At 36.2% G+C, this 27,681-nt stretch overlaps 2 protein-coding genes across 3 annotated transcripts; one reads left to right on the forward strand and one right to left on the reverse strand.

The window, feature by feature from the left end:
* The first annotated feature begins 605 nt into the window (after positions 1-605).
* On the forward strand, positions 606-8,797 carry WDR55 (transducin family protein / WD-40 repeat family protein). The gene is made up of 15 exons (XM_022055830.2): positions 606-838; positions 943-972; positions 1,125-1,189; positions 1,316-1,403; positions 1,560-1,632; positions 2,371-2,477; positions 3,843-3,885; positions 3,997-4,053; positions 5,654-5,730; positions 5,888-5,936; positions 6,069-6,115; positions 6,222-6,295; positions 6,455-6,510; positions 7,376-7,496; positions 8,399-8,797. The coding sequence occupies exons 1-15, from the start codon at positions 744-746 to the stop codon at positions 8,467-8,469; spliced, it is 1,053 nt and encodes a 350-aa protein (XP_021911522.2). The 5' UTR covers positions 606-743; the 3' UTR covers positions 8,470-8,797.
* A 677-nt stretch (positions 8,798-9,474) lies between these two features.
* Positions 9,475-26,304, reverse strand: LOC110822277 (trafficking protein particle complex subunit-like protein). 2 transcript variants are annotated; one of them, XM_088217492.1, is made up of 9 exons: positions 25,627-26,304; positions 25,479-25,540; positions 25,280-25,394; positions 25,042-25,165; positions 24,527-24,607; positions 24,009-24,350; positions 17,014-17,180; positions 11,466-12,304; positions 9,475-11,280 (listed from the first exon to the last, which is right to left on the reverse strand). In XM_088217492.1, exons 1-9 carry the CDS (start codon positions 25,980-25,982, stop codon positions 9,794-9,796), a joined length of 3,573 nt encoding a protein of 1,190 aa, XP_088073618.1. In that variant the 5' UTR covers positions 25,983-26,304; the 3' UTR covers positions 9,475-9,793. The 2 variants fall into 2 exon arrangements, with proteins under 2 accessions (XP_088073618.1, XP_088073619.1); XM_088217493.1 differs by having other exon boundaries at positions 25,653-25,745.
* Positions 26,305-27,681: the final 1,377 nt, after the last annotated feature.

The following is a 27,681-nucleotide window of genomic DNA, read 5'->3' on the forward strand; positions in this document are numbered from 1 at the left end:
ATTTTGTAAATAATTTTTAAGTTTACAAGTGAATTTTAACTTAAAATTTTAAGAGGGTTGCAATTTACTAGGATCAAATTTAGAAATTTAAATTTATTTTTAAATTCATTTGTAATTCAATTCAAATATAGTAAAAATCTTCTCTAAAATAATAATAATAAAAAAAAGAAAATAGGCTTTTAAAATTTTGAAATAAAATTTTACATGCTTTTATTTTCTGTCATTTTAATTAAATTTACTACTTTTAGTTCAACTAAGAATAGATTTGCAAATGAATTTCATAAAATTATAGGTATATTCTAATCATAATATTAGAGATTTAGAAAAATTCATATGTGAATCCATGCTTAATAAATTTATTTATAAGATAAAGATTGATCTTATATAAAATTATACATGAAACAAAAAATAACATATTCTAAATTTTATATGAGAATAATGATTCAAACTTTGGACTAGTCGTTGCCTCAAATGAATCCCTAGAGAAGGACAAATGGGGAAATACCATGACATTTTGCTTCTAGTGCTGGTGAATGGGCCAAGCCCAAGCCCAAGCCCAATGGCGATACGCCGTCTTATAGTTGAACGCCTGAAAACTTTCTTTGCGATTGGTATAAAACCGCTGCTTACACCCCTGAGGAGCAGGGGAGGTTTTGGGTTTATCATCGTCGTTCTCAATACTCTCAATAACCTAAGCCGTACTTCCTCATTCTGTACATATATACATATACAGAAGTATTGTAATGGAGGTTAATTTGGGACAGATTGCATTTGGTATAGATTTCCATCCTTCTGATCAGCTCGTGACTGCTGCTCTTATAACCGGCGATCTCCATTTGTAAGCTGAGCTTCCTGTATTTATCAATTTTTTACGCTAACTTTCACCTAAATTTTCTATGAATTCAGTGTTTTCATCTTTTAATGTCTTTTCACTTCCTACAGATACCGTTACGCTGATTCCCAGCTACAGAGGTACTTAACTACTTCCCGTAAACATATATATGTATATTTAATTTTGTAGATATGTGTTTTTGCTACTTCCTAATGTTCTCGATGTAATGATTTTGCTGTCTCCTTTTCCTTACTCTTTTGTAAACCGTTGACATGTTAATTTTCTGTATTAGGTTGCGTCAAGTTCGTGCACATAGTGACTCCTGTAGAACTGTTCGGTTCATAAATGATGGACAAGGTAATCCATGTTTGTTAATCTCCGTGTTTATATGCTAGCTAAGTTTTAAATTTTTTATTCTCTGCGTTTATTGTTACCTTCGCTGTCTGCATCTAATGATTGATGTTTATGCATACTTGTATTTAGCCATTGTGACAGGTTCCAAGGATCGTTCCATTCTGGCCACTGATGTGGAAACTGGAGCCCCCATTGTCCGCCTCGAGAACTCTCACGAGTAACTAGTTTTTAGCTTCTTCTTTTGTGCTGGCTTTACTTTTTGTGTTACATTAAGATTTCAGTTGTAGGCCTAGCACCTTTCATGTCACATAAGATTTCAGATGTAGGCCTAGCACCTCTCACATCATACCCGGCTTTGTTTTACGTTATGCAGAGATGCCATCAATAGTATAATTAACGTGACAGATTCAACTATTGCGTCCGGGGATGATCTAGGCTTCATTAAGGTGCCTTCGATTCTAATTGCTTCTTTCTATTAATTTGTTTTTACTATATTGTCCTCATCCTTTCTTTTTCATGCTCAGTAAATCTTGTCTTACTTGGTTTATTTGTTATCCATGAAAGTCTTGAACATTAAATTAATAGTGAACGTCAATCGATTTCCTTCTCATGTTTGCTATGCTTTGGAACTACTCTTTTATTTATTATTATCTTCACGACTTGTGTAAGAGCCAAATTCCATATTTTAGCACAAAAACAAGCTCAAATAATAAATATTTTCTCCAGTCAGAGGCATTATTTTTTTTTTTTGCAGAAAGCCAAACAAAAGGAAACCTCTGCATTTTGTTCCTTAAATCTCTGTGGTTCAGGCAATATTTGAGGGCAATTTGGCCCATTCACTAGCCTCTGTTTATGAGTAGAAAGTACTGTTTATGAGTAGAAAGTATAAGTGCTTAATTTCGTCTAACTGGTTCTTATCTTTAAGTTCTGATTAAACTGAAACTTATTGCCTCTATGTCCGCAACTGAACAAGAGGAAATGATAACTCTCAGAAAACATTATCTTTTCCTAAGACGTAAATATTCTTTTTCATTTTACATTATGATATACCCATTTTGGGTTTCGTATTAACCCTCATTGATGGCATTGCATACTTGTAATTGAACTGTTCAAAGAGTAAGCTTATAAATTTCGGGTGCCTTTTATTTTTTACAATCTTTTAACATATAGTTTCATCTATTCAGGTGTGGGATACTAGACAACGTTCTTGCTGCAACAGTTTCAGTGTTCATGAAGACTTCATTTCAGATATGACTTTTGCAGCTGATTCTATGAAACTGCTGGCAACAAGGTAGTCGATCCTTCAACCATTTCTCCATGTGAAGGCCTATAGAGATTTTTGTTTCTAAATGAAGAATGAATTATGTACTGTCTTCATCTTTTGTTCAGAAGTTATTTTTTGAAGGTATAGGTTAATTTATGGAACCAAAACGGAGACAGTAGTATCTTCAGCCTCTTATGATCTCATCTTGTTTACAGCAATGCTACATCAGTGGCATCATAGTTAACTCTTTAATTAATACTAACATCACTGAACTAGTCTTTATTTTTTCAAGTACAACATAATATATATATATTTATCTTTTGCACTAGGTAAGAGTCAAACCTCTTATTGGAGATCAAGAAGTACCGTCTGAACACAATCAGACGTATAGTCTTTCTTTTAACTTTTTTGTGGAATCATGCACTAAGAAAACACAAAGGTGGTTTTCTTTGTTGTTAGATTGTCTTGCAATGAAATTTATAAACACAAGAAAAGCTGTTGATTATTCCTATTCATTCATTTTAGATTAGACGAACAAAATGAGAGGGTGAAATGTAATCAGAATCTTCATTGCACATGGTTGTTAGAATGGAGTGACTGCTTCTTTCATTCTTTCAATTTCATCTCAGTTCTAATGGGCTAAACGTTGCCTGAAGTTTTAAACAACACAAGGGGCAAATTATATTTTGCATGATGTATTATGTTATACAGAAACCTCTAGCTTTTTAAAATTGAATGACAAGCACCCAATTTTTTACAAATTTTTGTACAGTTTTCTCTCTATTTCACATAATAAATCATACTAGCTTCTTAAAACACCTGAACAACAGATGATAATCATTTTCAGAAGGAAAAAATAGTTATGAATCTGTCTGTTTCTCATTGTATTCTGTGACTGTGATGTGATTTCACATGTAGATACATTTTTCTACCAATTTTCTTTGATATAACGAGCGTCAAGTGACAGATTCTATAATACTTCTTCTCCATTTAAGAAAACATTTGCAAAATAGTTTATAAAGTGGAGGCCTCTGCATGATACAACAAACCTCAAGGGAAATACATATTTCCCTGTAACATAATGTGTATTATATCATAGCATTTGATTTTCTGATTATCTTCATTGTGGAGAGACTATGGAAGGAGACTTGTTTGTTACATATGACTTGTCATATGGTGTTTTTGGATAATTATTTTTCTATTATATTTCTTTTAGGTTTCTTCTATAACAGATGTGAAATGCTTGATTGTGGACTTGCTTGCATATTTTTACAAATGTATTATTCCTACTGTGTTGACGATCTATTGTTCCACATTGCTTTTTTATTTTGTTCTTGCTGAAGTTTTGATGCAAGCCTCTTAAATATTTTTTTTCTTTTTTTTATTGTTAAGTGGGGATGGAACACTATCTGTTTGCAATCTTCGAACAAATAAGGTAACATTTTGTTTACTTTTTTCTCATGGTACATATATTCTTGTGGAATTATTAAGAATTTAACGTTTGCAGGACCTTTAGAACTATTTATAAATTTCATGGTAATAACAGATCCAAACTCAGTCACAGTTTTCTGAAGAGGAGCTACTATCAGTTGTGATAATGAAGGTATCATTCATTTATCATGCAATGGCTGGATTTCTTTGATTGGTTTGGTTGCATCTTTTGTGTATATACGTGGAATATGATACACCTTTCCTTATTCGTTTACACATTTGATTATTTGGACACAAGATATCTGGTCGACCATGGGACTAGTGGATCACATCCACAGTGCCAGAAGTGCTACTGGTGCCATAGTTGAGTTTGTTCAGTTTCTTTTGACTACATTTTTCTTGATACTAAGGTTATATTTGAATAAATGAATTCCTCAAAAAAGTGTAAAATTGGTGTTAAAAAAATTATTATGTAAGTATGAATTAATGGTCTATTTCATTTTTTATTCTAGAAAACTTATAACATTTAATAAAATACACATTCAACAATTCTTTACATGGTATCAGAGTTTCAGGTTAAGAAACCCTAAACTCTTTTACAAACCTTATTTGGTTTTTGTTGTCAAAATAAGAAAAAGCACAAAGAGAGGAGGCCAGCCTTTATAGCCGGCCACTTAGTCCAGCCGCCAGCCACCACAACCGCCGACTGTTAGCAGTCAAGCCAGCCTTCATCACTGGCTGCAACTAGAAAAAACTGAGTCGCAAGCCGCAACTCCTTCTCCTGCAACCAGCCATAGCCTCCTCTGCCATCAGCTGCACGACCTGCCCCTGCCACTCCTGCAGTTCCACAGTCCAGTCGCACCTATCGCATGCCATGCATATGCCTCTAGCCTGCTCCAGGTCACACAAAACTTGCATGTCCACCACTAGCTGACCTTCATAGCCAATCCTAGCCACTAGAACCTCACAGCAACCTCACAGCCAGAAACAGGCATAAGGAGCTGCTCAACAGCTAGCCACCAAAACCACATGCTTATACCTGTACAGTCCCTGTCCATCCAACCTGCCACAGCCGCACGCCCAACCTCCTCGACCGTAAACTGCTAGCCACACACAAAAAGAGTTATGACCCATCTTGCTGCGTGCATTTATGTCCAGATTCTCCTCTGCTCAGTCGCTCCAAGTGGTGATTCTGTCTAGGGTCACATCCGCACTATCTACTGATAACATCTTTCTCCCAACCTTTTATTTGGTGTTAATTGCCTCACAACTCTTAAAATATGTCAGAGGTTACATCCCAAAGTACATAAACAAATTCCCACATGGAATACTCTACTTAAAACAATAACGAATTTTAGCTAATTTAGGTTGCTTATCACTTCACCTGGAAGAACTACTTGAGTTGGTCACAATTAATTTGGATCATTCTCAAGGGAAAAGGAAAACTCAGCCACATCTTAGGCACTGGACCAAAACTAAGTGATGTTAACAGACAAAGGAACTAAGTCAAGGAAGAAATTATGGGCCTACTCTTTGATGTATTTTTTGCAAGAAGTCCAGAAACACCAAAGATAAGTGTTAAGATGGGAAACAACAAAATGAGATGGTTGTAATGGGGAACAAAATAAGATATCTTTTATAATTGTCTTGTTACAGCATACCAGTCTTATGGGACACCAGATGATTCTAATTGGAAGACAAAAATTTGATTATTTTTAAACTTTATTATGTTTCTCCATTTTGTCTGTATTCTAATGTCTCGTGGTGGTCAGAATGGACGGAAAGTTATTTGTGGATCACAGAGCGGGAATCTCTTGTTATATTCTTGGGGCTTTTTCAAGGATTGCAGGTAGTTATATTGAATATATAAATGTTGGGAAGATTGGGAAATGTTGTTAGTTTTGAAACATGGACAGACACACAAAAATATGAACAAAAAAATTATTGATTTTCTTCTTTAATGGTGTCCACTGATTATTTATTTATTTATTTTTTTCGCATTTCAGTGATCGTTTCGTTGATCTCTGCCCAAATTCTGTTGATGTTTTGTTGAAGGCAAGCAGCTTCTCTCTCTCTCTCTTTTCTTTTTTCTTCTGGTTGCAATATTGCTTTTCTAGTTGGTACATGTATTAACTCTCTGAACAGATGAACCTTGTATTATGAAATCTGTAAAATGTTTTATTTTAGTTTGATGAAGATAGACTTATTGCTGGATGCGATAATGGACTTATCAGGTGAGAAAGTGCTATGGCAAGAGGATATTTTCCTTCCGACTTTTATCATTATACTTATGATAATTTACCTTTAGATTGTATTTAATCCCCTCTGGTTTTTCTCTAGCCTGGTAGGAATATTACCTAACAGAATCATTCAACCAGTTGGCGAGCATTCAGAGTACCCTATTGAAGGCCTTGGTATGACATGCCTGTCCTTCTGACTCAATCATTATATGTACACTTGTTATTATTAATAGGATCCCTTCTTTTTAAACTGCCACAGAAACCTCATGCTAAAGCTACACTCTTTACCAATCAGTGTCTGCAAAATGTTTAACTAGCTTTTTGTCTTTGTAGCTTTTTCTTATGATCGGAAGTTTCTCGGCAGTATTTCACATGACCAGCTTCTAAAGGTACATGGTTGCCTCCCTCCCTCCCTCCCTCAGATGATATTTAAACATTTGGTGTGTTTTACAATATGTTCTTGTATAAGCGCATCTCTATATATTTTTGTATAGATATCTTTTAAAGTGGTATTGGGTACATTTTCTTAAATAATACTGTATCTTGTATCATGCAATATGGGTGCAGTTATAATGAGGAATTGGTACCTCTGTTAGTCCCTTTGGTATTAGTTGTAACGGGCAATAGGTATGTAGGTTCCATTTGGTTGGTCATGGCTGCAACTGCATAATTTGCTTATCCATTGCATATGCCAGAATGCATTGATTCTGAAGATGTTGTACAACCTATTTTTTCAAAAAGATGAGAATAGGGAGTTACATTCTCTGGATATCCTTTTAACTATTTCAAGTCTAGGCCTCTTAGTTTCCTGTCCTTTCAACTTGCATATGTTTTCCACTTTTCGCCAGTTACATACATTATAGTGTTATAACTAAAAGTCTATGTTTCTTAAATAATACTATATCTTGTATCATGCAATATGGGTGCAGTTATAATGAGGCACCTCTGTTAGTCCATTTGGTATTAGTTGTAATGGGCAATAGGTACGTAGGTTCCATTTGGTTGGTCATGGCTGCAGCTGCATAATTGGCTTACCATTGCATATGCCAGAATGCATTGAATCTGAAGATGTTGTACAACCTATTTTTTTCAAAAAGATGAGAGTAGGGAGTTACATTCTCTGGATATCCTTTTAACTATTTCAAGTCTAGGCCTCTTAGTTTCCTGTCCTTTCAACTTGCATATGTCTTCCCTTTACCGCTAGTTACATACGTTATAAGTGTAATAACTAAAAGTCTGTTTTGTTTAACATAGTTGTGGGATATGGATGAGATATTGCAAGGCTCTGAAAATAGTCTGAAGGGTCAAGCTACTGCAGCAGACAGTGACAGTGATGAGATGGATGTTGATGCTAATTCTCCCAAGTCCAGAAAAGGTATGGCCTTCAAGTTTGCATTCCATCTATTGTTTTTGGTTTATTAATTGTTCCTTTTTTAATATACTTTAATTCCATTAAGTTGTGTTTATTTTATGTCTTTTATATTTTCATTCAATTATTAGATCTTGATCAATATAGAAGTTAGTCATAATTTTATACATTTGATGCATAATTAAATTAATTTTACCTGCATCAATTTCACAATGATGCATTTGTATCTTTGTTTGTCAAGAAAAGAATCACTGGAACACCTAACTTGGATCGAGCATGAATTTTCTTTTTTTTTTTTTTGTGGTTATTGTCATTCACATTCCTATCTCATTTGTATTACATACTCATCCATGTCCTTGCAATATTGAAATTTTAATCAAATTCAACCATATTGAAATAAAACTGGAATCAAAGCACAATGGCTTTTACAAGTGGCAAAGCTGCTATAAGAAAAACATAAACATATAAAGCAAAGGCTTGTAGACAACCGCTGAAACTAGTTCTAATGCAACCAACAAAAAAGTTATAACTAAGAAACAGTAATCTTCTGGGTGATTAATTTTTATAGTGACTCTGCATCTGAATCCTTTCTTTTGCTCTCAATGAAAGAGGAAAGTTTGAGTTGGTTGTCATCTCTTTTAACCCCATGCATAGAATTAGAATCTACACGTAATTGCCAATTTATGAAATTGTTGTAGAAGACAATTGCCAGCCATCATAACTTTTATGGTCTAACTATGAATTCTCGATGGCTTTCCCTATTGCAGTTTCCAGGACTCATTTAATTCTGTTAACATTTTTGTTCTGTGGGGACAATCTGATATTTCTTACTCTTTTCTCTTCTAAGGCTTACACCAGAATCATAGATCTCACTGTGTGTCTAACTTACTAGTGACTAATTTTTGCAGGGACAAAGAGAAAAGCCACAAGTAAAGGGCATCCCACGGGAAGTTCAACTAATTTTTTTGCAGACTTATAGGTGAAATATAATCTTTTAAGTTAACAATGGTAGCTCAAATTGGTTTCCAGGTTTCACCAAGAATACTTTGGTTCCCGCACTTCGTTGTATGCTTTATTGGAAACATCAGGGGTGTGTATTTTTTGACTGGTAGCTTTTCTTGGCATGGTGGCTGCTTACATGTATTTTAGAGGTCATTTTGAGTCAGCTTATCGTAGGGGTTTGCCATTTGTTCATCTTTGATAAGAAATCAGCAGTCTGTTATCTCCAAAAAGGAGCTGTTTGTTTCTGATGACTGCCAAAAAAAAATAAATAAATAATGACAAGTAATAACACGATATAGTTCTAACTGTGAGTTACTCAAATCAAACTTTTGCGAATCATTGAAAGAACCAAAATTTTGTAAATTTACATGAAGATTTTTTATTTTCAAATTTATCAAATCAGAATTATAAATACTGGATTCTAAATTATACTCAACTAGATTAGAAGACAATGTTTTCTGTATGCTGTCTGCCAAATTGAGAAAGGCAGCAGTTTTTAATGCTTTAGTTTAACTAAAATTAATGAAGTCGTCTAAAGATAAGCTGAAGAACAAACCAAGTACGACTTTTAAAGATAACGGTTGCTTCATTCAAAATAAATTATGAAAAAGATCAAATATAAAATGTGCAAGCCTATTGTGTACATCATGTAAATACCGATGAAAGGGAAGAGATACACAGGTTCAAAGTCCTGCCCACAAATCAAATCCATCTTACTTTTCTAGCTCTTTACAAATCTCTTATTATGGATTTTGTATATAAAGCACATGACAAACCTCTTTCTGGACAACATGGGATAAAAACCTCCTAAAATATTTTACAAAATAAAACACAGAGCTCATGTCTTTTTATGCAGAGTAAAAATGCCTCGCCTTTCTCGCCTCAATGCGGCATTTCTTTTCAAATCAATCATATGTCACAAGAAATTTTCCAACAAATGTATTAACAGTTAATAATAACCTTTAAAATGACAATAATAAGATACCTCGAATCCATCAAGTAAATATTTGAGATTTGAAAATACGAAGTTGACGTTACACCCTTAAATCTCATGAATTCTGTTTGCATAATCTCCAACAATCATCTACGACAAGTGATTGCTAAGGGAATCTTCATCATAATCCAAAACTGAAACCTTCAGCGGTATAATAGTGACTAGCGTCGCAATATACCAAGATGTGTCGTGTTCCAAGAGCTCACCACAAAATCATGCATTGAAACAAGCATCATATATGGTAATTACTGCCCATGAACTATATAATTCTGCTTATGAACAACGAAAAAATTATACACAATTTGGTCTATCCAGCCTTCGCAGACTCCATCTTTTTGTCCTCTCTATCAGCCATCTTAAAATGAGGTGTAGAGGGAAAAATAAAGACAGTGGATGCAGCAGCAGAAGGCTGAAATTCAGCTGAATATCTCACCGTGGTAACAGTTACTTTTGGTAACTGTTGCAAACCAGAGGCAAGGGGCACGAGCTTATAACTCTGAATGTGCTCAGATTTTGGAAGGACAGAAACCGTATCACTATGAGAACCAGATAAAACAAAACATTGTGCATCTGCCAATGTGAATCTGACCTCTTGAAGCAACTGAGTTTGGTTCCGGACTTTGATGGAGTATGTAAATGCATCTCCGAGGACAGTATAAGGAGGACAATCCAAACTCACAACCAGGGGCGATACTTCCACATTTACATCAGGAAGTTTATATTTAGTTGAAACCCAATCATTTAACATGGTAAAATTAGATTGATCTTCTGTCATTGAATATCTTTGCCATTTTAAATGCACTGTTCCTAAAGTGAGCCTTGACAAACCCATCTTAGGGATGACAGTGAAAACCTTTTTGAACTCTTCCCCTGGAACAAGTGCAGAGCCTGTAAGGTCTTCACCTCCCTGATGCACCAAACAAGACTCTTCCTTGTCATTGTCATCCATATCTATACACATGGAGAGTAGTTTCAAAGGAATCTCAGAACAGTTCCTGGCACTAACAACAAGTACACTGGCATCATTCAGAGGTAGAGATGGCATCTGATCTGAATCGGGGTCTGGCCTGATCCTTGAGAGCAGTAATGGATCCTGGCGGAAAGGCAACATGAAGCGGTGGCTGATAACTACAGCAGTCTTCCCATCAATCTGTAAGCTCTTGTGGACATGAATCTTTTGTGGATTTACTTCGTTAATGTCAGGAGAATAGCCTAATGATACAAAGAGCATAACTGGTTTCGGCCGGTGCCACTTTATTTCTAGTTTACAGGACCATGATTCCCCTTTTGTCAGAGAAGGAACAGAAACCAATCCAAAAGATTGTTGAATTTTCTTAATCCTGTCAGGACCCAGTTCAGATTCATCTTCCCCTTCTGGTCCAGCAACACCAACAAGTTCAACATGATGACTATCCATAGAGAATGGTTCAGCTTCTCTTGGACTAAACAAGCCACCTCCTCTAACATCCACCAAATTGATTTTCAACTCGCCAGAGTAGACAGCATGCCCGTTGGAGGTGACAGTGACAGGCATCATGAAGTCCTCTCCAACAAATGCAGGCCCAGAAGCACCAAGAGCAAGATCAACTTGTGGTTCCGGTTCTTCCACCTGGATAGCCTTTTGACCAGAGAATGCTAGAGCAGGATCTTTTGTTGGAAGAGTCTCCACACAGTCTTCATACTTCCAAAGAGGTAAATCATCCATCGAAGCAGGACTTTCAGCTCTGCAACAGATAGTGAAGTGCGGTCCTATTTTTGCAATGACAGAAAGACATTCAAGCTTTCCACTTTGTTCTGAAAAGTCAAATAGCACAAGTGAATCTAAAATATGTTTAAAACGTGGATGCATAAAGATAAAACTGCTTCAGCAAAATTGTTTATTGATGATATACACAAACCAAAAATCTTGTAACCTGAAGTCAATGTAATGGTTGTTTTACAGTCAAAAGTTATTTATTCATATGCAAAAAACTATTTACCAGATGTGATTTTGTATGTCAGGCGCAACCACTTATTTGTAACAAGTGCCAGAGAAACAGCACTTTCTATTTGAAAACCCTGTCGATCTCCAGATGTTGCATCTAATGGGGGTCTTTGAGCATTTATAATGACAAAGTTACACTGAAATTGATTGAACTGGATTTCTAATTGATCAATCTCAAAGGCAAGGGGTAACTGAGATAGAAGTGAGACCGTAATCAAGGAGGAAGAACCAGGCCTAATTATCTGTTCGTGAAAAGCAACTGAAGCAAGAAGTACTGATCTAAGGGGACTGACAAGATCAATCTCAAGATGAAGTGGACTATCTCCAGTTAGTTTGAATTTATTTTCATCCTCCAGTGAAGCCAGCCCAGTTTTACCACATACGAGTCCAAAAACTTCCTTGTGAATACTTTCTCTCCCTGAGAGACTTGCAGGACCACCTGGACCACATTCTTTAAAACTAAGAGATTGAATACCTGTGCTAGCTGATACAGGTAATGCAGCCATTTCAAGAGAATACTCTATAAAATCTTTCACAGTGCCAAGTTTCCTTGAGCATTCTCGTAGGTAGCCCAAGACATTCCACAGCAAAGAGACCCATCCTTCTTGTCTATGCAAGTTTGCAACATCATCAAAAAACTGTTTTGCATTGCTGAAATCATCCATAGCAAAATATTCCCTACCTATCTGGAATCCACAAAGAGAACCCATCCGCCGGACTTTAAGATTCCCGTATGATTCAAAAGATTTTTTCAGCAAAGCAATGATTTCAAAGGAATCTTGGAATCTTTTCCCTTCTGCAATTGTGTAACGTGTGTACTCATCATCAGTAAGACTGCAACGGTAAATTTAAAATAAGACATAATTAATTACCCAGAAATTAACTAGAAATCGTTCCTCAAAATTAAAAACAAACAAATCGACAAACACTCTGAAAAATGGGCTTTTGGTAGATAAAAACATTTTTAGTTTTATTCCTTAAGTCCATGTATATTTAAAGATAAATCATGTCATGGTTGCAAATGAAAATTTTTTGGAAAATGATAGATTGTAGCTTCCCCCTTTCTTGTCTGATTTCTTTTGCCCTGGGCCAGGACTTTAAGCCATTTATTGTTCAAATTTAAGGTTTCCTGGTCTGAAGGCAGATGATTCTCTTCTGTCCGAACTCTCCATTCCTCTTGCTGCATTGGGACCTTATGGTAAGGACCTATTTGTTGAACCAGGTCATTTGACAATTGTCACAGGTGATCAGCTGAGGAGGGAGGAGTTTAAAGGCTGCTCTCTATCATCTTGTTTGGGAAATCAAGCTAGATGGAGGCTTTATGAGTGATTTCCTAAGAAGAATGTGAAGGTCAACAAATTTTTTATGGCAAACGTGGAAGGCTTTGACCTTTTTGAGGAGTTAGCCCTCTAGACTTTTCAGGTCATTGGAGCTCCCAGATCAATTTCTAGGACTGGAAAATCTCCAAAACTATATGGAAAGAAGGCAGGAGGTGAAATGGCGAGAGAATTAAAGACGCTTGAATGCTCGCTTAATTATGACAAGGGAAGCAAGGATGGTAGACGAAGCAAAGGAGGTTTATTTCTTCTATAATTACTGGATGATGATAAATTAAATGAATAATATCTTGTAATTTGAGGAGTGCGAATGACTTGGGGAAAAGGGCTAATCTGAAAATTTTCTTTCATAAATGGAAGCCAGTGACAATGTGTTTACGGGAGACTAAAATGGATGAAATGAGTAAGACTGACGTCCCAGTCTACAGCTCGTGAAGAGGGACTGACTTGGATTTTGAAAGCTAAGCAGGCTATCAGGGTTTCAGGCAGTACTTTGGTAATATGGAAGGAAAGTGGATTGGATGATAGGAAAGGTTACTGTCTCTTGTCTCTTTAGAAGGAAAGCATTTGTTTTTTGTTGGATTTTTTCTGGGTGTATGAAATTGGAAGGCAATTGTTTGGAGGATTTTGACAATGTTAGGCGAGAGCGGTCCACCACCGGTTGTGGTGGGTGACGTCAATATGGTGCTCTAAGGTCATGAAGGGGTCAAGGATAATTTTTCTCACTGTTGCTCGAGGGAGTTTAATGAGGCCTTGGACAACCATGAGTTGATAGAACAACCATTATCGGGTAGGAGTTGGACATGTCCAACATGTGGGGTCAGCTCAGTTTTTCTTTGATTGACGGATTCCTTGTTTCTCAATGTTTTAAGATGTGAGAAAGGGAGCCTTGTGCAGAAGATTCTTCCCAAAACACCTTGGTTCATTTTCCCATTAGTTTGGAGGATGGGAACATTTGACAGGGTCCTACTTCTTTTAGATTGAAAATAAATCACTCGAAGTCTTAGGATGAGTTGGTAATGCTAATTGGAGGAGGGATGAATTGATTAAACAAACTGAGAATTGGAATGAGAAGGAGCCCAATAGGCTTCTCTTGCCTACAAAGATGGATCACATAAGCATTCTCAGAATGGTGCTGCCCAATCTTTTGCTTATGGAGAAAATGACCTGGAAGCAAAGAGCTAGGGCTACTTAGATAAAGGAATGGAAACAAATAAGAAATTCTCACATTGTTTAGCAAGTCAACATAGAACGTCTAATTTCATTGAGAACATGGTGGATTAGATTGAATTTGACATTGACAGGAGACAAGAAGATGTTGTAAAAAGTATTTTTGACAATCTTTACTCAGAACAGGTTTCTTGGAGACTCAGCCTCTACAGCTTTTCCTTTCTGTCTCTTGGCACAGTGGATAAGGAGTGGGTTGAGAAGCGTTTCAGCAAGGATGAGGTGTATGAGGATTTAATGAGTTCCAAGGGCTATTAAGCCCTCACGCCAAACGATTTCTAAATGGCTTTCCTTCTATGTAGTTGCCGCAAAATTAACGATGATTAAAAGCTTTTTGATGATTCTCTTCTCAATGGCAGCTATGTGGAAGCATCGATTATTAGCTTCTCTATTTCTGGTCCCAAAATTCAAGGTGCCTCTAATAGTAAGGGTTTATGTCCTCCAGCCCTGTAGGAAGTGGGTACAAGGTAACCACTTAAGTGCTAGCTAGGAGGATGAGTAAGGTGGTTGGCAGTGTCTCCACTGATTATCATAATGCTTTTATTGACAGGTGGCCAATTATTAAGGCAGCCTCAATGCTAATGAAGTGAAGAACTCTCTTATCAGGAGCGGAAAAAAGGCTTTGTTGTATAAACTAAACAGGTAAAGGCATATATCATGTTTCTTGGAACTTCCTCTCTTACATGTTAAAGAGACTGGCTCTGCAACCAAATCAAATGATGCATCTCCTTTGCCTCCTTTGTTATGATGGGAAATAATAAGTTCACCACTTTCTTTTCGACTTCCAGAAGAGACAAGAAAATGCCTCTCTTTATTGCAGTTATAGAAGATCTTCACTGGTTGATTTGTGGCTGAACATCTTAATCTCTTAATCTTTAAAGGCCAGGTTGTTGGGGTGATGCTAAAGGGATCGACGTCTCCCATATCCTCATTATCTTGTTTGCTAATGATACTCTCTTATCCCTTAAACCCAACAAGGAGACCCGTTTTCATATTGGATTCATTTTGTTGAGCTTCCAGGTGATCTTAAGGTTGAAAATCAGTTTTGGGAAATCTGAGTTGGTTCCTCTTAGGTATGCGGTGAATGTCGATGACTTAGCTGGTACTGTGCGCTCCAAAATTGCTAATCTTTTGATTAACTACTTGGGTCCATCCCTCCCCCTCAAAACTGGTTTCGAGGACAGGACAATGTGGGATCTAGAGTCACCAGATTTTGGAAGCGGTTAGCTAGGTGGAAGAGGGGGTTCCTATAGAAGGGTGGTACTGCAACACTCACTAAAAGCACTACATCCAATCCACTTATACATACTCATGTCATTGCTCCTTGTACTAGTTAGAATTGCAAAAGGACTAGAATCCATTTGATCTCTTTCATGGAGTAATTTGGATCACCAAGAGCAATTTCATTTCATTTTCTGGGTTCTGTGGAGAAGCCTCATGAGAAGGGGGAATTAGTAAATAGAGCAGGGCTTTGCATGGATTGGGTGTTAAGAAATTCACTAGAGATGGTTGTTACAAGTTATTCTCTATTGTGCATTTCAAAGTGGGCAGCTCTGGTCATTGTGAGAGATTCCTGAAGGACATTTGATGTCGCCACTTGTCTCAAGCGAACAGATCCTGTACATCTTTATTTTAATTTTTTTTTTTTGAAATATAAAATATAGTATTAAAAGCACCAAGGGGGTGCAACTCTTGTATAAAAACTTCACAATTCTGTCAGCAAGTCAATCAAGTCACCTAAATTCTCACAAGAACAAAAGGGATGACCTCTAATAAGAAAAACTAGGGTCTAAAGCCAAGAATCTTTCAACCTATCAAAGGACCATTATATGCTCTCAAAAACTCTTCTATTCCTTTCTTTTCTTATGACCCAAAAGGAAGCCAAAGGGATAAGACCAAGATTCTTGTTGTAACTCTTATCCACATGAATGTCTTTCAAGTCCAAATCTTTATTATTGCAAAGGGAAAAAGAGGAAAGAGTCAACAAGTGCTTCCTATTGAATTCTAATCGGATTGTATGGAACATTGGTTTGATCCGCAACCATAACGACTGGGAACTGGGTACCTTTTCTAAGCTCTTGCCTTAAATCTTCTGTAGTTCCCTTGATGAAGTGGAACCATTTTGGTCATTGAACAAGAACGGCAATTTCACACTGTGCTTGTGTTACCATTATTTGTGGGATCATTACAATGCAGCTTGCAAGTTTCCTTAGAAGAAGATTTGAAAGAAGAAAGTTGTTCTTGGAATTGCTTTTTCACTTGGCAGGCAGATTTTAGAGTAAAATTCTTACCATTGATGAGTTGAGAAAAAGAAAAAATATTCTGGTGAATAGGTGTTATTGTGCCAAAAGACAAAGAAGATGCCTAGGTCTTTTGCCATGGTGCCCCGAGCATATCTTATATGGAACAACCCACTTGATCTTCTCAGTATTAAGCGGGCTATTTGGAATTATGTGGCTAATGAACTTTGGGTATGGCAACATATAATGGAGGGGAAAACAGAAAGAAAATTTTTGCACTCATCCCCTATTCATTTTTTGGGTTATTTGGAAAGAATGGAAAAGAGCTTTTGAAGGGAAGTGCTATCTTTTGGAAGGATTAGAGATTATTGGCTCCGTATCCTTGGTTTTCAGTAAAAGGGCATCCTCTCACTAATGAGGAGCAGCTTGGAGACATTGTTGATATTTTGACTTAACATGTAATTTTGTAATTGGGTGATACCCTCTTAGTACCCTGATTAGGTCTATCCTTTTCTCTCAAAAAAAAAAAAAATGACCATGATGGTTAAATTGTAATATGAGTGTGAAAAGAATAAAAAATTATCCAATATCTTTTAGAACTGTTTGTATTTAGACTTGAGAGCATCATCACATCAAATACCATCATAAATGATTTTATGCATAAGCATGTAAAAATTTAGGAGATAAAAACTGAAAAATGGAAACATATATAGAACAAAGATTTAAGTTTTCAACTTACGGCTGCATAGCAAAACCATCTACTTGCTCAAGCAAACGAGCAAACTGCCCCACATAAACGAAAGGTACCACAGATTCTTCACTACTAGTAATGTCAGAAGCAGTTTCTGACATTGAAAGAGCAAGTTCAAAAGCAGATCTCTTCTCCTTTAAGAAGTGAGCAGCTGACTGTTTCAAGATGAAATGTTGTCGTACCCAGTAAGAATTCTATTTCTAGTAAGAATACAAGCAAAAAAACAAATCACTGAAATAGAAGAATTTAAGTGTTAAAAAGATATCATCAAAATAAACATGTGAGCATGATTTTCTATCTACATCAGAAATATTTAGGTTACTTAGGATAAACGTTGGCAATTTTGAGGTTAAGAACAATGAAGAAGTGTACTTAGTCTCTATTCTAGTGTAGTGGTTTCAATTCTAACTCTAATTTCCTATTAAGAATTTTCTTTTTTCGCAAGTAATTCTGTTTTCCTATTTTGGATGTGTTTGGTGACTATATGAACGGTGATGTAGGACAAAAAGAACTTGAAGATAAAACTTAGTGAAATAATGTTAAGAACAAAAATTTGAGATCTCAAATCTCAATGAGTAAAGCAATATGTCAATATTTGAATAATCATTAATCGCCCACTTAATAATTAAGTTAAGATCTCAAGAGAGAGACATTATGGTGGAGAAAGTGTTTGAGGGTGGGGAGAGGGGGGCAGCTGGAATGTGAGGGTTAAAAGAGACCTGAAAGACTGGGAAGTGAAAGAATATTGCAATTTGCTTGGTTGTTTGACCAATATTAAGCTGATGGAAAATGGGGACAGCGGGATTTGGAAATTTGACAAGCAGAAGGGGTTTTCGGTGAAGTCGTATTTCAATTTCTTGTGCAATAAAGGGGATGATGGTTTGCTGTCAGCACTGCATAAGCAGATCTGGAAGTCAGAAGCTCCTTCCAGAATATCTTTTTTTGCTTGGGAAGCTGCTAGAGGAAGTATCCTTACTATTGATATGTTGAAAAAGAAATGCAACATTTTGGTTAACAGATGCTATCTTTGCAAATGTGCTGAGGAATCACGTAACTATCTCTTACTCTATTGCTCGTTTGTTTACAACATTTGGATTACTGTTTATGGGATGTTAGGGTTAAATTGGGTTAGTGCGGATGCTATTGGCAAGGAGTTAGGGGCTTGGTGGGGTATATGCAAAAAGAATAGACAATTATTCTTAGTTCCACTTACCATTTTTTGAGTTGTGTGCAAGAAAGAAATAGAAAAATTTTTGAGAACATAGAAATTAATTTTGTAAAAATTAGAGATAGATGGGTTAACACTTTTAGTTCCATATTATTAGATCATGACATGAAAGATTGAAATGATATTAGAATGGTCATCGACCACTTGACTGAGATGTAAATCTACTTTGTATATAGACGATACCTCCTTAATACTATTGTCCATAATAATATTTCTCTTTTATTTAAAAAAATAATTAAGTTAAGATACCTTATTTATATGACCAAAATACAATCAAAATAGTAAATATAGAAAACCTGATAAATAGGAAAATAAGTTCAATGAAAAAACTAGAAAACTAGAAAATCTGAAAAATAAGGAAAATAAGCTTATAACTAACTAACCTATAATAGAAAAACAACTAAATAGCATCCTCATTAGATAGGAAATAATAAACCCACACTAAAATAAGCCTATAGATAATAATTCCTAAATAAGCTAGTCATCTTAATAGTGTATAAACATTACGAATATATATTACTATAGAAATATGTCCATTCTCGATCCTTCTTGTTCTGCATCAAAAGGTACCTTAGCATAGGCATAAGCCAGACCTTTATGTCAATAAGTTAACAATATTAAGAATTTGGGATGATTATTAACAACTGATATCTCTACGTTTTGTTCATTGTTTAATATTTTTTTCCCAGTTTTAGTTTCAAGCTCTCCTCATCCTCCCAACTTCAAATTATCAAGCTGCTTTCAAGACATTCCGACGTGGAAATGGCCATAGGGTCAGATTTTTGGAAGGATGTTAGTGTGGGGAGCTAGCTCTAAAACCTCAATTCCCCATCATCTATGGCTTAGCCTTATTCAGATCCGAAAAACCAAGTGACCATTTTTTTTAATTTAGTTAGAAGGACATCCATCCTGCAAAAGATGAAGGCCAAAAAGATAGGCATCCCTCAATACAAATAAAGTAATCAAGTAAAAACAGTGTCTCACTACCTTAGGCATTATCTATTTGATTACACAGTTTACAACTAAAAAAGAAACTAAACCAAAGACTGACAAGGAAATTTAATATCTTCTAGAATCATATCTAACCCTAACAAAGTATTTAATATGAGTTAAAATTAGCATTATACTTTTCTGAGCATATACTTCAACAATGCTTCTACCACCTCTATTGCTAAAGGTTTAGAGATTCTTTGCATTCTAGCAAAAGCTACTGGCTCCCACTAATCTCTTCAGATTACTCCTGGCTCTAACCACCTTTCGCCAGAGAAACTTGCATTTGTATTAAGTTTGTAGAAATATCCACATTGTGGGAATTGCCACATCTAATATGGTGTCCTTAATCTCTCTCTGCCATCACATTATGATCTGGAACTTTTCTCAAACTGACTCTACAACATCATAAGTAGGTTTTCTGGTTCTATCTACTCTTATAATCTACTAATTACCCATCCACTAAATTCCCTTAGAATCATTGAGTGACCATTCCTTATGATATTTAATTGGGTGAGAGAAAACCAAATATACCTATTCATAAGTGTTGAATATCTTCTGGTAATCGAAGAGGATCTAATTTCCAAACCAATAGTACAAAGCTACTATGTGTTGGATCAAGACTAAATGCCTCTTAACTCAAAATTTAGCCTAGAAGTGACGCACACACTCGCCACTCGATTGCTGGCCCTCAATAAGGGTCTCCCAACCCCCAAAGGCACATGTCGTAGGCCAAGCCTGCATGACGGAAGCGTTATGCCAACTGCTTTGAAGTACAATTCTCACGGATCGATAGATAGAACCCTTTATAAATGACTTAAATATGCAACTAGTGACAGAGTTGTCTTGCTACCACGATCCATTGACATTCAGCCCTTTATCCGTTGATATGGTCATGATATTAAAGATCCAGATAATATGGGTGCGGTCATCAACCAATTGATAGATATGTAACTATTTTGCATATGAAAGGTACCCTCTTGGTACCTTGTGCATAATAATACTTCACTTTTATTTAAAAAAAAAAAAAGCATCGACTCATCCCTCCCTTCCCCTCTCCTCCCTCCAAACTTATCTCTCACTCCTATATGAAGCCCCGACGCTGGCCGATGCCACGTGAGACCTTGGCCCCTCCAACCCTCCCTTCTAAGCCAATGACAAATTTCCTCAAACTGAAATCTGAGTCCTCTGAGTCGTCACAATGGTTCAAACCTAATTCTCGTGTCCTTGCATGGAGGACGTGTAAGTAAGAGAGTCGCTTATAGGCTAGGGGCCTCTCACTAGGTTGATGCATGCAAGCATGTGCCACACGAGCACCAGGCTACTGTGCGCAAGCATGGGTCGTGCACGCATTGAGCTGATGTGAGTAGGCATTTGCAGCACAACTATTGGACTCAATACATTAGGCTGCCACGCACTGGAATGTGTCGTGCGCGCACTCCGAGCTGTCTTGCATAGATATGTTAAGCAGCCTAGGCTGCTGTTACATGGTAGTTGCTTATGTCACCACCTCCACCTCCTAACTCTAAAAACGTGGTATTTTTGCAAAGTGAGATTTTTTTTTTTTGAAATAAAAAATGTGACATATTTATTACTTGCAAGCATCAAGGAGATGTAAAATTCGTTTACAAAAGGATTTACAATTCAGTTAACATATCAATTTGATTACCGAAATTTTCAACGTAAAACAAATGTTGTTTCATTATCAACACACCAAGAGTTTGGAACCATCTCTTCCCATTTCTATCTTTACTCTCTTCCACTCCCTTAAAAACTCTTCTATTTTCTCCTTCCATACAACCAAGAAATAGCCAAAGGTATGAGTTTCAAAAACTTCTTCCCACCTACAATACCCTTCCATGCCCAAATTTCATCCCTGATGTTACCCCCGACACCTAGTGATACCCATGATCCCAAAGATCATAGACCATAAACTATATGTAGGACATTGAAGAAGAATGTAATCACATGTCTCTATCGCATTCTTGAATAGACAACACCAATTCATCACAGTCTTACCACGTCTTATAAGCTTGTCTTATAGTCAAAATGCTTCCACAAGCAGCTTCACGAGCAAAAGAAGCAATTCTTGGTGGTGCATTTAGTCTCTATATCTGTCTTTAAAGAAAATTTTCTTCATCACCCTCTCTCTTGGTTAGATGTTTATAGAATCACCCCACATTGAATTGACCTATAGGGCTTAGGGTCCACAAATGTCGGTCTTGGTCCTCATTGAGTGCAATTGAAGATAAACCATTTAGCAATAATTCATATTCTTCAATCTCCCAATCATTAAGATTATGCATCACATCCACATGTCACTCCTTCCTCCCCTCCCCCTCATTGAACACTTCCTTAACAAATCTGTCTTTCTCACATGCTATAGCAAAAATCTGTGAGAACTCCCAATGTTTTATCATCAATCCAAATGTTGGACCAGAAGCATATTCTCTCCCCATCGCCCACTATTCATTTAATACATTCTTAAAATTTCTCTCTTTCGATGCAAATCCGCTTCTATAACCCTATTCCATACGGTTTAGTCGATACCCTCTTATATCTCCCTCTATCCATGGTGCCAAATTTTGCCTCAATAATTCTCCTCCATAAAATATCACTTTCCTTCAAAAATCACCACAATCACTTCCCATGCAAAGATTGGTTCTTCTTATAGATTGATCTCGCTCCTAGCTCTCCCTGATTCAACAGTTTTTTCATTCTGTCCCACGCCACCAAAGGCTATTTCCTTTGCTCTTGCGAATCGCCCCATAGAAATGTGCTCTTTATTGATTCTAGTTTTTTTGCTTTCAGACTGAAAGAAGGGACATGTAATAAATAGGAAAATTGGCTAATGTACTTCTGATAAGTGTTAGGCACCCACATTTGGAAAGTAACCTTCTCTTCCATCTTGCAGGTCTCTTCTCAAATCTAGCAACAACATACTCCCAAGTCCTCATATCCTCAGATTTAGCACCCAACGGCATACCCAGATACTTCATTGGAGATTCACCATTTACAGCCCAAAGTACCAGCTAGTCTACTAGTATTATCCTCACTTGTCAACCTAACAATCTCGGATTTTGCAAGATTTATGTTAAGTCCAAACACAACTTAAAAACATAACATGACACATTTATGAATTAACAATTGCCTCTCATCCGGTTGAAGTGAGATTTTTGGTCCTTATATTGCACAAAAAACGCATTTTTTTTTAATTAAGACCATGTCTCTTAGCCTCATTATTGCTCTTTGAGATTAGATTTTTCCACCCTATACGGTGTCAAGTTCACATGCTCCTTCCCATGGGTGTGCTGATGGCCTTTAGGACTTACTTCACCCTCCACATGCATATGGCCATTGTGAGAGTAATTTTGTTTTGTCGATAAAATGTGTTTAAGATTTTGGATATTGAAGCTGATTTGATGTAACAACCTATTTTGACATTATAGACGTTTCCAAAGAGTTTTATAACCGCATAATATTATTTACTAATTTTCGCATACCAAACCAGGCATTGGTATGCAGTATGGTGAGCCAGTTCATACACAAGCCTAAAGAAGTACACCTACAAACTGTTTACAGAATATTTCACTACTTAAAAAGTACTCTGCATAAAGGGATTATATTCAAAAGAAATAATGGCTTGTTTCTTGAAGCATACGGACTATGTAGGATTACTAGTCAACAAGAGATTCACTTATGGATATTGCACATTTTTTGGAGAAAATCTACTGACTTGGAGGATTGATAAGCAGAATATGGCAGCCTAATATAGTGCTGAGTCAGAATTCAAAGCTATAACTCGAGGGTGTGCTAGCTTTTATGGTTGAAGATGATTTTAGAAGACTTGAAGATTTAGTGGGATGGATCTATAAGACTCTACTATAACAATAAGTCAGCAATTAGTATCGCTCACAATTAGTACAATATGACAGAACTAAGTATATTGAAGTGGACAGAAACTTCACTAAAGAAAAGCTAGATAGTGGATTGATATGTGCTTCACACACGGTCATTACTTTGAGACTTGTACCAAGCAGGAATGAATAATATCTATCACCAACTTGAGTAGGAGTATTAAGAAGTGTACATTAGAATTACATTATAATAAAAGGTATATTAGCAATATACCCCAATCTTTATGATTTTTGTTTTAATATTATTTCCTTTTATTATTACTATTTACTTGTATATATAGAGCCTTATTCAATGAATAAATAACAGTACATTCTTCACATGCAGTAGCAATGAGAAGTATGTAGGCAGCCAATTCAAGTTCACCAAAGAAGAAAGGCATGGACAAAAGGGCAAAACTAAGATCATCGTATTTGCAAGAGATGAAATATTGATGCATCCACCTTACATTGGAATAGAATTCTAAAAGAATGAAAAAGTTCTAAACATGACCAATGAGTAAACAAATTAAAGAAAGTTCCGTGAAGCAACATGTCCGCGAGGTCTGAACTTTTTCTTTAATAGAATGCGTAAGGTCTGAACTTGTAATAAAGCACGTAACTAATTGTATAGAAATACAGAATAGAACTCCATTGTGATTAAAAAAAAAAAAAAAAAAAAAAAGAAAGAAAGAAAGAAAAAGAAGAGTTTATCTCAAGTTAAGTGATGCTTAACCATGGTGCTCCTTAGTTTAAACTCAAAGTGCAAAAGGGATAACACATCTAAGATGGCAAGTACAGTGGCACTACAAAAGATCCATATTGACCTTAAATATTGTACAAAACATCATGGAGGTAAATCTTGTACTTACCTGATAATAATATGCTGGATAAAATTCCCACTCTGTCAAAGGTCCTCCTGCAGTGCTCAGCACTAAAGTTGGTGCACTCTGAATGGCTGCTGAGCTAGTCTCCAGTAACTCAGCAAACACCAAAAACTGTTTACTCATCCATTCCCAGTGAAGAAATATAACTTCTGGTGCTCCTGTGAGCTTCCTGTAAGAAGCATTATGCTGGTGGAACCATGTAACTGCTTCCATGATTTTTCCACCATGCAATAACAGAGTTGATATTTTAAAATGCAATTGCTCCGCAACAGCTTTTATCTCGACCAACCGTTGAATTGCAGGCAACCTCGTTGATGTCCCAACCATCTGCATACATAGTTGCAGTTCTAAATTTTCAGTAAAAGAAAAATTTGAGTTGAAGTGTGCAAAAGTGCACGCAGTACACAATACTATCCAATATGTGAAGAATGTGTCAGAAATTGGCATATGATGGTATGAAACAACAGAAGGAAAAGGAGCAGGTGTAGAGGTGTAAATCATACCTCTCGCAGTAAGTGATACCCATCTTCATAGAACTTCAAAGCTTCAGCCCACTCTCTACGAAACTCTGCATATACAGCAACCTAGCAATTCATAGCATTTAGATAAGTAAACAACAACCAAAAGAAGCTTTACGTTATGTAATAAATTTTACATATACATATAAAAAGCTGTCCGAGCTGAATGTCGATGATTTGAGGCTGATCAACTAAAAAGAGGCGGCACTACTGTCTAAAATATTGCAGACAGTAACAAATAATATAAAGATTTTTTTTGCAACCATGTTTTTTGAGCATGCTATAATCAAATAGATGTAGATAAAAGATAAGCATGCAGATAGCTCGTTTTGTGAAGTCGGAAAATGAAAAATAGAATTTTTAGTTGCAATCATCTTTTGCGAGCACTTCAAATCAAAGTGAATATTAATATTGCATACTGCTGTTTTTTGTGAAATTAGAAAATGACGATCAATCCAGAATTATTTAGTGCCCGAGATAAAGCAAATGATAATCCTTACTTTAAAGCAATAGCGAACATGCAACTCAATAGAGCTGAAGGTCTTCTTTTCAATGCGTGTTTTAATTCTCCTGCCCTCATCTCTATAATATGCATTTGCCAACTCTTCAAACGTGGTGCGCAGCCTGCAAAGCAGTAAACACGTAATGACGAGAACAAACGATGCGGAACAACTCTGTAACTTAGAAAAGAAGAAATAGCAGGAGGAAGGGGGAGAGCAAGCAAGCGAAACGACATGCCTCTTTAGAGATAGCTGGAGTTCCGAATCTACATCGGGGTTGAAGAAAAGGAGGTACTTCGAATCTAGTTCAGCACGCTTCCGTATAGCAATTATACGGTCTTCACTGATTTCATCTACAGGCAGCTCGCATTTTGCGATAGTGTGAGAGAAATGAGAGGAAAAAGGAAAGGGAAATGTAACAGAGAAGCAGCAGTTACCGTTTGAGGAAGAATGGATAACGACGACAACCAATTTGATGTTTTTGGGACGAATTACTGCTCTGGGGTAAATAAGTCTATAGTTAGCAACGCCGGGCCTGAGATGAGAAGTAAAAACGCAAGCAAGATAGAGAGAGGAGAAGAGTACTTGAGGTTGTCGAGATCGGAGCAGACCTGGAGCCACTGAGTGGGATCGCCGGAAACGTGATGTGAGGGAAAGAGGGCGGCGACCAGAGCGGGGATCTTGGTCCGATGCTTAAGAAGCCAATCTCTCTTCAAGATGCCGGCAGCAGCAGCAGTCGAAGAATGAGATAGCGGATCTTTAGAGGTGGTGGAGGCAGAGAGAAGAAGAGAAATCTTGGAGAAGTCGGGGAAGGCTAAAGTGTTGAGAGGAGGCTGCTGAGAGTGAAGAAACTTGGTAATGGTGGCGTGGAGCTCTGGACATCCCACCAGCGATATCAGTCCCACTGGTGGCGTCCGCAATTCTTCCGGATATTCCTCCATTTTCTCCTCTTCTATGTATATACTTCCTTCTGTCAACTCTGAAATCCCTAATCAACGAAGAAAGAATAGGAGCTATCCAGATCGATCCTCTTTTCAATTTAGAGGCGAAGGTAATAATTTTTAAGCCAACAAACAAATATGTATGAACTGAAACAAGCAACCAATCCAGAAGCCTCCTCTTCTACGCACCTCCGGCGTACGTACGGTGTGCTCCACGACAACGATGAATTTTTATCGCTTCCGTTTCGAGTTCGCCGGAAACGTTTATCAGTCTGAAATAACAGAGCAAGGGCAGAGGAACGATTTAGGTCGAGGCCTCGAGCAGTCGGGAAAATGGCCAGTCCTAACCTAACTATTCAGTTTAAGCCCACGCTGAGCCGAAGTAGGGATCTAATGGGCCGGATCTGGCTCCGCCTGATGTGGGACAGGGCCGGGCTGGGACACATATTTACCGAGCGCGTTTGAGTGATGGGAACGCGGCACAGGTGCGTCCACTTCCATATTGTCTGATTGAGTTTGGACTAGTATTTTCTAATTTAGATTTTTAATTAAACATAAACATATTATATTTACGTATCAAAAATCAATAATTAAACATAAATCATAAACACAAAAGGGTAGTGGAGAAATAAAGTAAAGATTTATATCATATCTCTACTAATAAAATAAATATATAAAAAATAAAAATAAATTAAATAATAATCATAATATAATAGACGTATCATGAATACTAACACGAACACGTTTGACGAAAAAGATAGACCGTAAATGCATACATATTTAGTGAGGAAGGTAGGAAGTAGAAGTAGCATCGCTATTTATATATTTTACATTTATTAGTTAAAGTTTTTGTGTGTGTATATATATATATATATATATATATTTAATTTTTGGGTAACATGTCCTTACCAAGACTGGACCAAAATGAATTGACTAAATTTGAGTGGACCAAATTCCTATCTATACATCCGTATACCTAACATGTGTTTATGACTTTGTAATTTAGCTTACCATATAATTTATTATATTTGTTGTTGTTCATTATGTTTATGTATATTTTATTATACAAAATATTTATATTTTTTTAATATAATAAATAAAACACACAAAAAAACATCACATGACATTCAAATTAAAAATAACATATATATATATAATTATATTATGTAAATAGTATATTGTAAGAATCTAATTATAACTTGTGTATAATAAGAGATAGAGATGTAGTTGACGTATAATTAATAAGATATATTTTTATGGTAATATAAATATCGATAGTGTTGACTTTAGGATTTTTTTTTTTTTTTTTTAAATGGTATTTGTCCAGAACCTACCTCTAGTGTGCATGTGTGTTATTACATATAATATATATTATAACATTATATTATATAATACCTTATAGTCAGTTTTTTTCTTTTTAATTATAAAAATATTTTAATTAATATTTTATGACTTACTGCCTAACTGCACTCTCCTTAATAATCATTTAGTTAAGAAGATTAAATGCACTTCTATTATTTTCAGTATACGTATCGGATAGGTCCTCCATGCAAATTTTAATAATGAATTTTTTTTTTTTTTTTTTACATTTTAAATAATTTTATCATAATTAATTAAACATACCAATTTGACCCACTGAAAATTTAATAAATACGACATTAATTAAATTAAAATTAATATAAATATCGTTGATTTCATT

The sequence above is a fragment of the Carica papaya genome, chromosome 4 (genome assembly GCF_054855325.1).
Source record: "Carica papaya isolate Zhongbai chromosome 4, ASM5485532v1, whole genome shotgun sequence".
Lineage (NCBI taxonomy): Eukaryota > Viridiplantae > Streptophyta > Magnoliopsida > Brassicales > Caricaceae > Carica > Carica papaya.

What these genes read in the sequence shown, in the direction of transcription:
- WDR55 (XM_022055830.2), top strand. Translation starts at nt 744, where the DNA reads ATGGAGGTTAATTTGGGACAGATTGCATTTGGTATAGATTTCCATCCT. An exon ending in CACATGACCAGCTTCTAAAG is followed by an intron (nt 6,511 to 7,375) that starts GTACATGGTTGC and finishes TGTTTAACATAG; the next exon opens with TTGTGGGATATGGATGAGAT. An exon ending in TTCTCCCAAGTCCAGAAAAG is followed by an intron (nt 7,497 to 8,398) that starts GTATGGCCTTCA and finishes TAATTTTTGCAG; the next exon opens with GGACAAAGAGAAAAGCCACA.
- LOC110822277 (XM_088217492.1), bottom strand. Translation starts at nt 25,982, where the DNA reads ATGGAGGAATATCCGGAAGAATTGCGGACGCCACCAGTGGGACTGATA. An exon ending in TATCCATTCTTCCTCAAACG is followed by an intron (nt 25,395 to 25,478) that starts GTAACTGCTGCT and finishes AGCTGCCTGTAG; the next exon opens with ATGAAATCAGTGAAGACCGT. An exon ending in CTCCAGCTATCTCTAAAGAG is followed by an intron (nt 25,166 to 25,279) that starts GCATGTCGTTTC and finishes ACTGCTTTGCAG; the next exon opens with GCTGCGCACCACGTTTGAAG.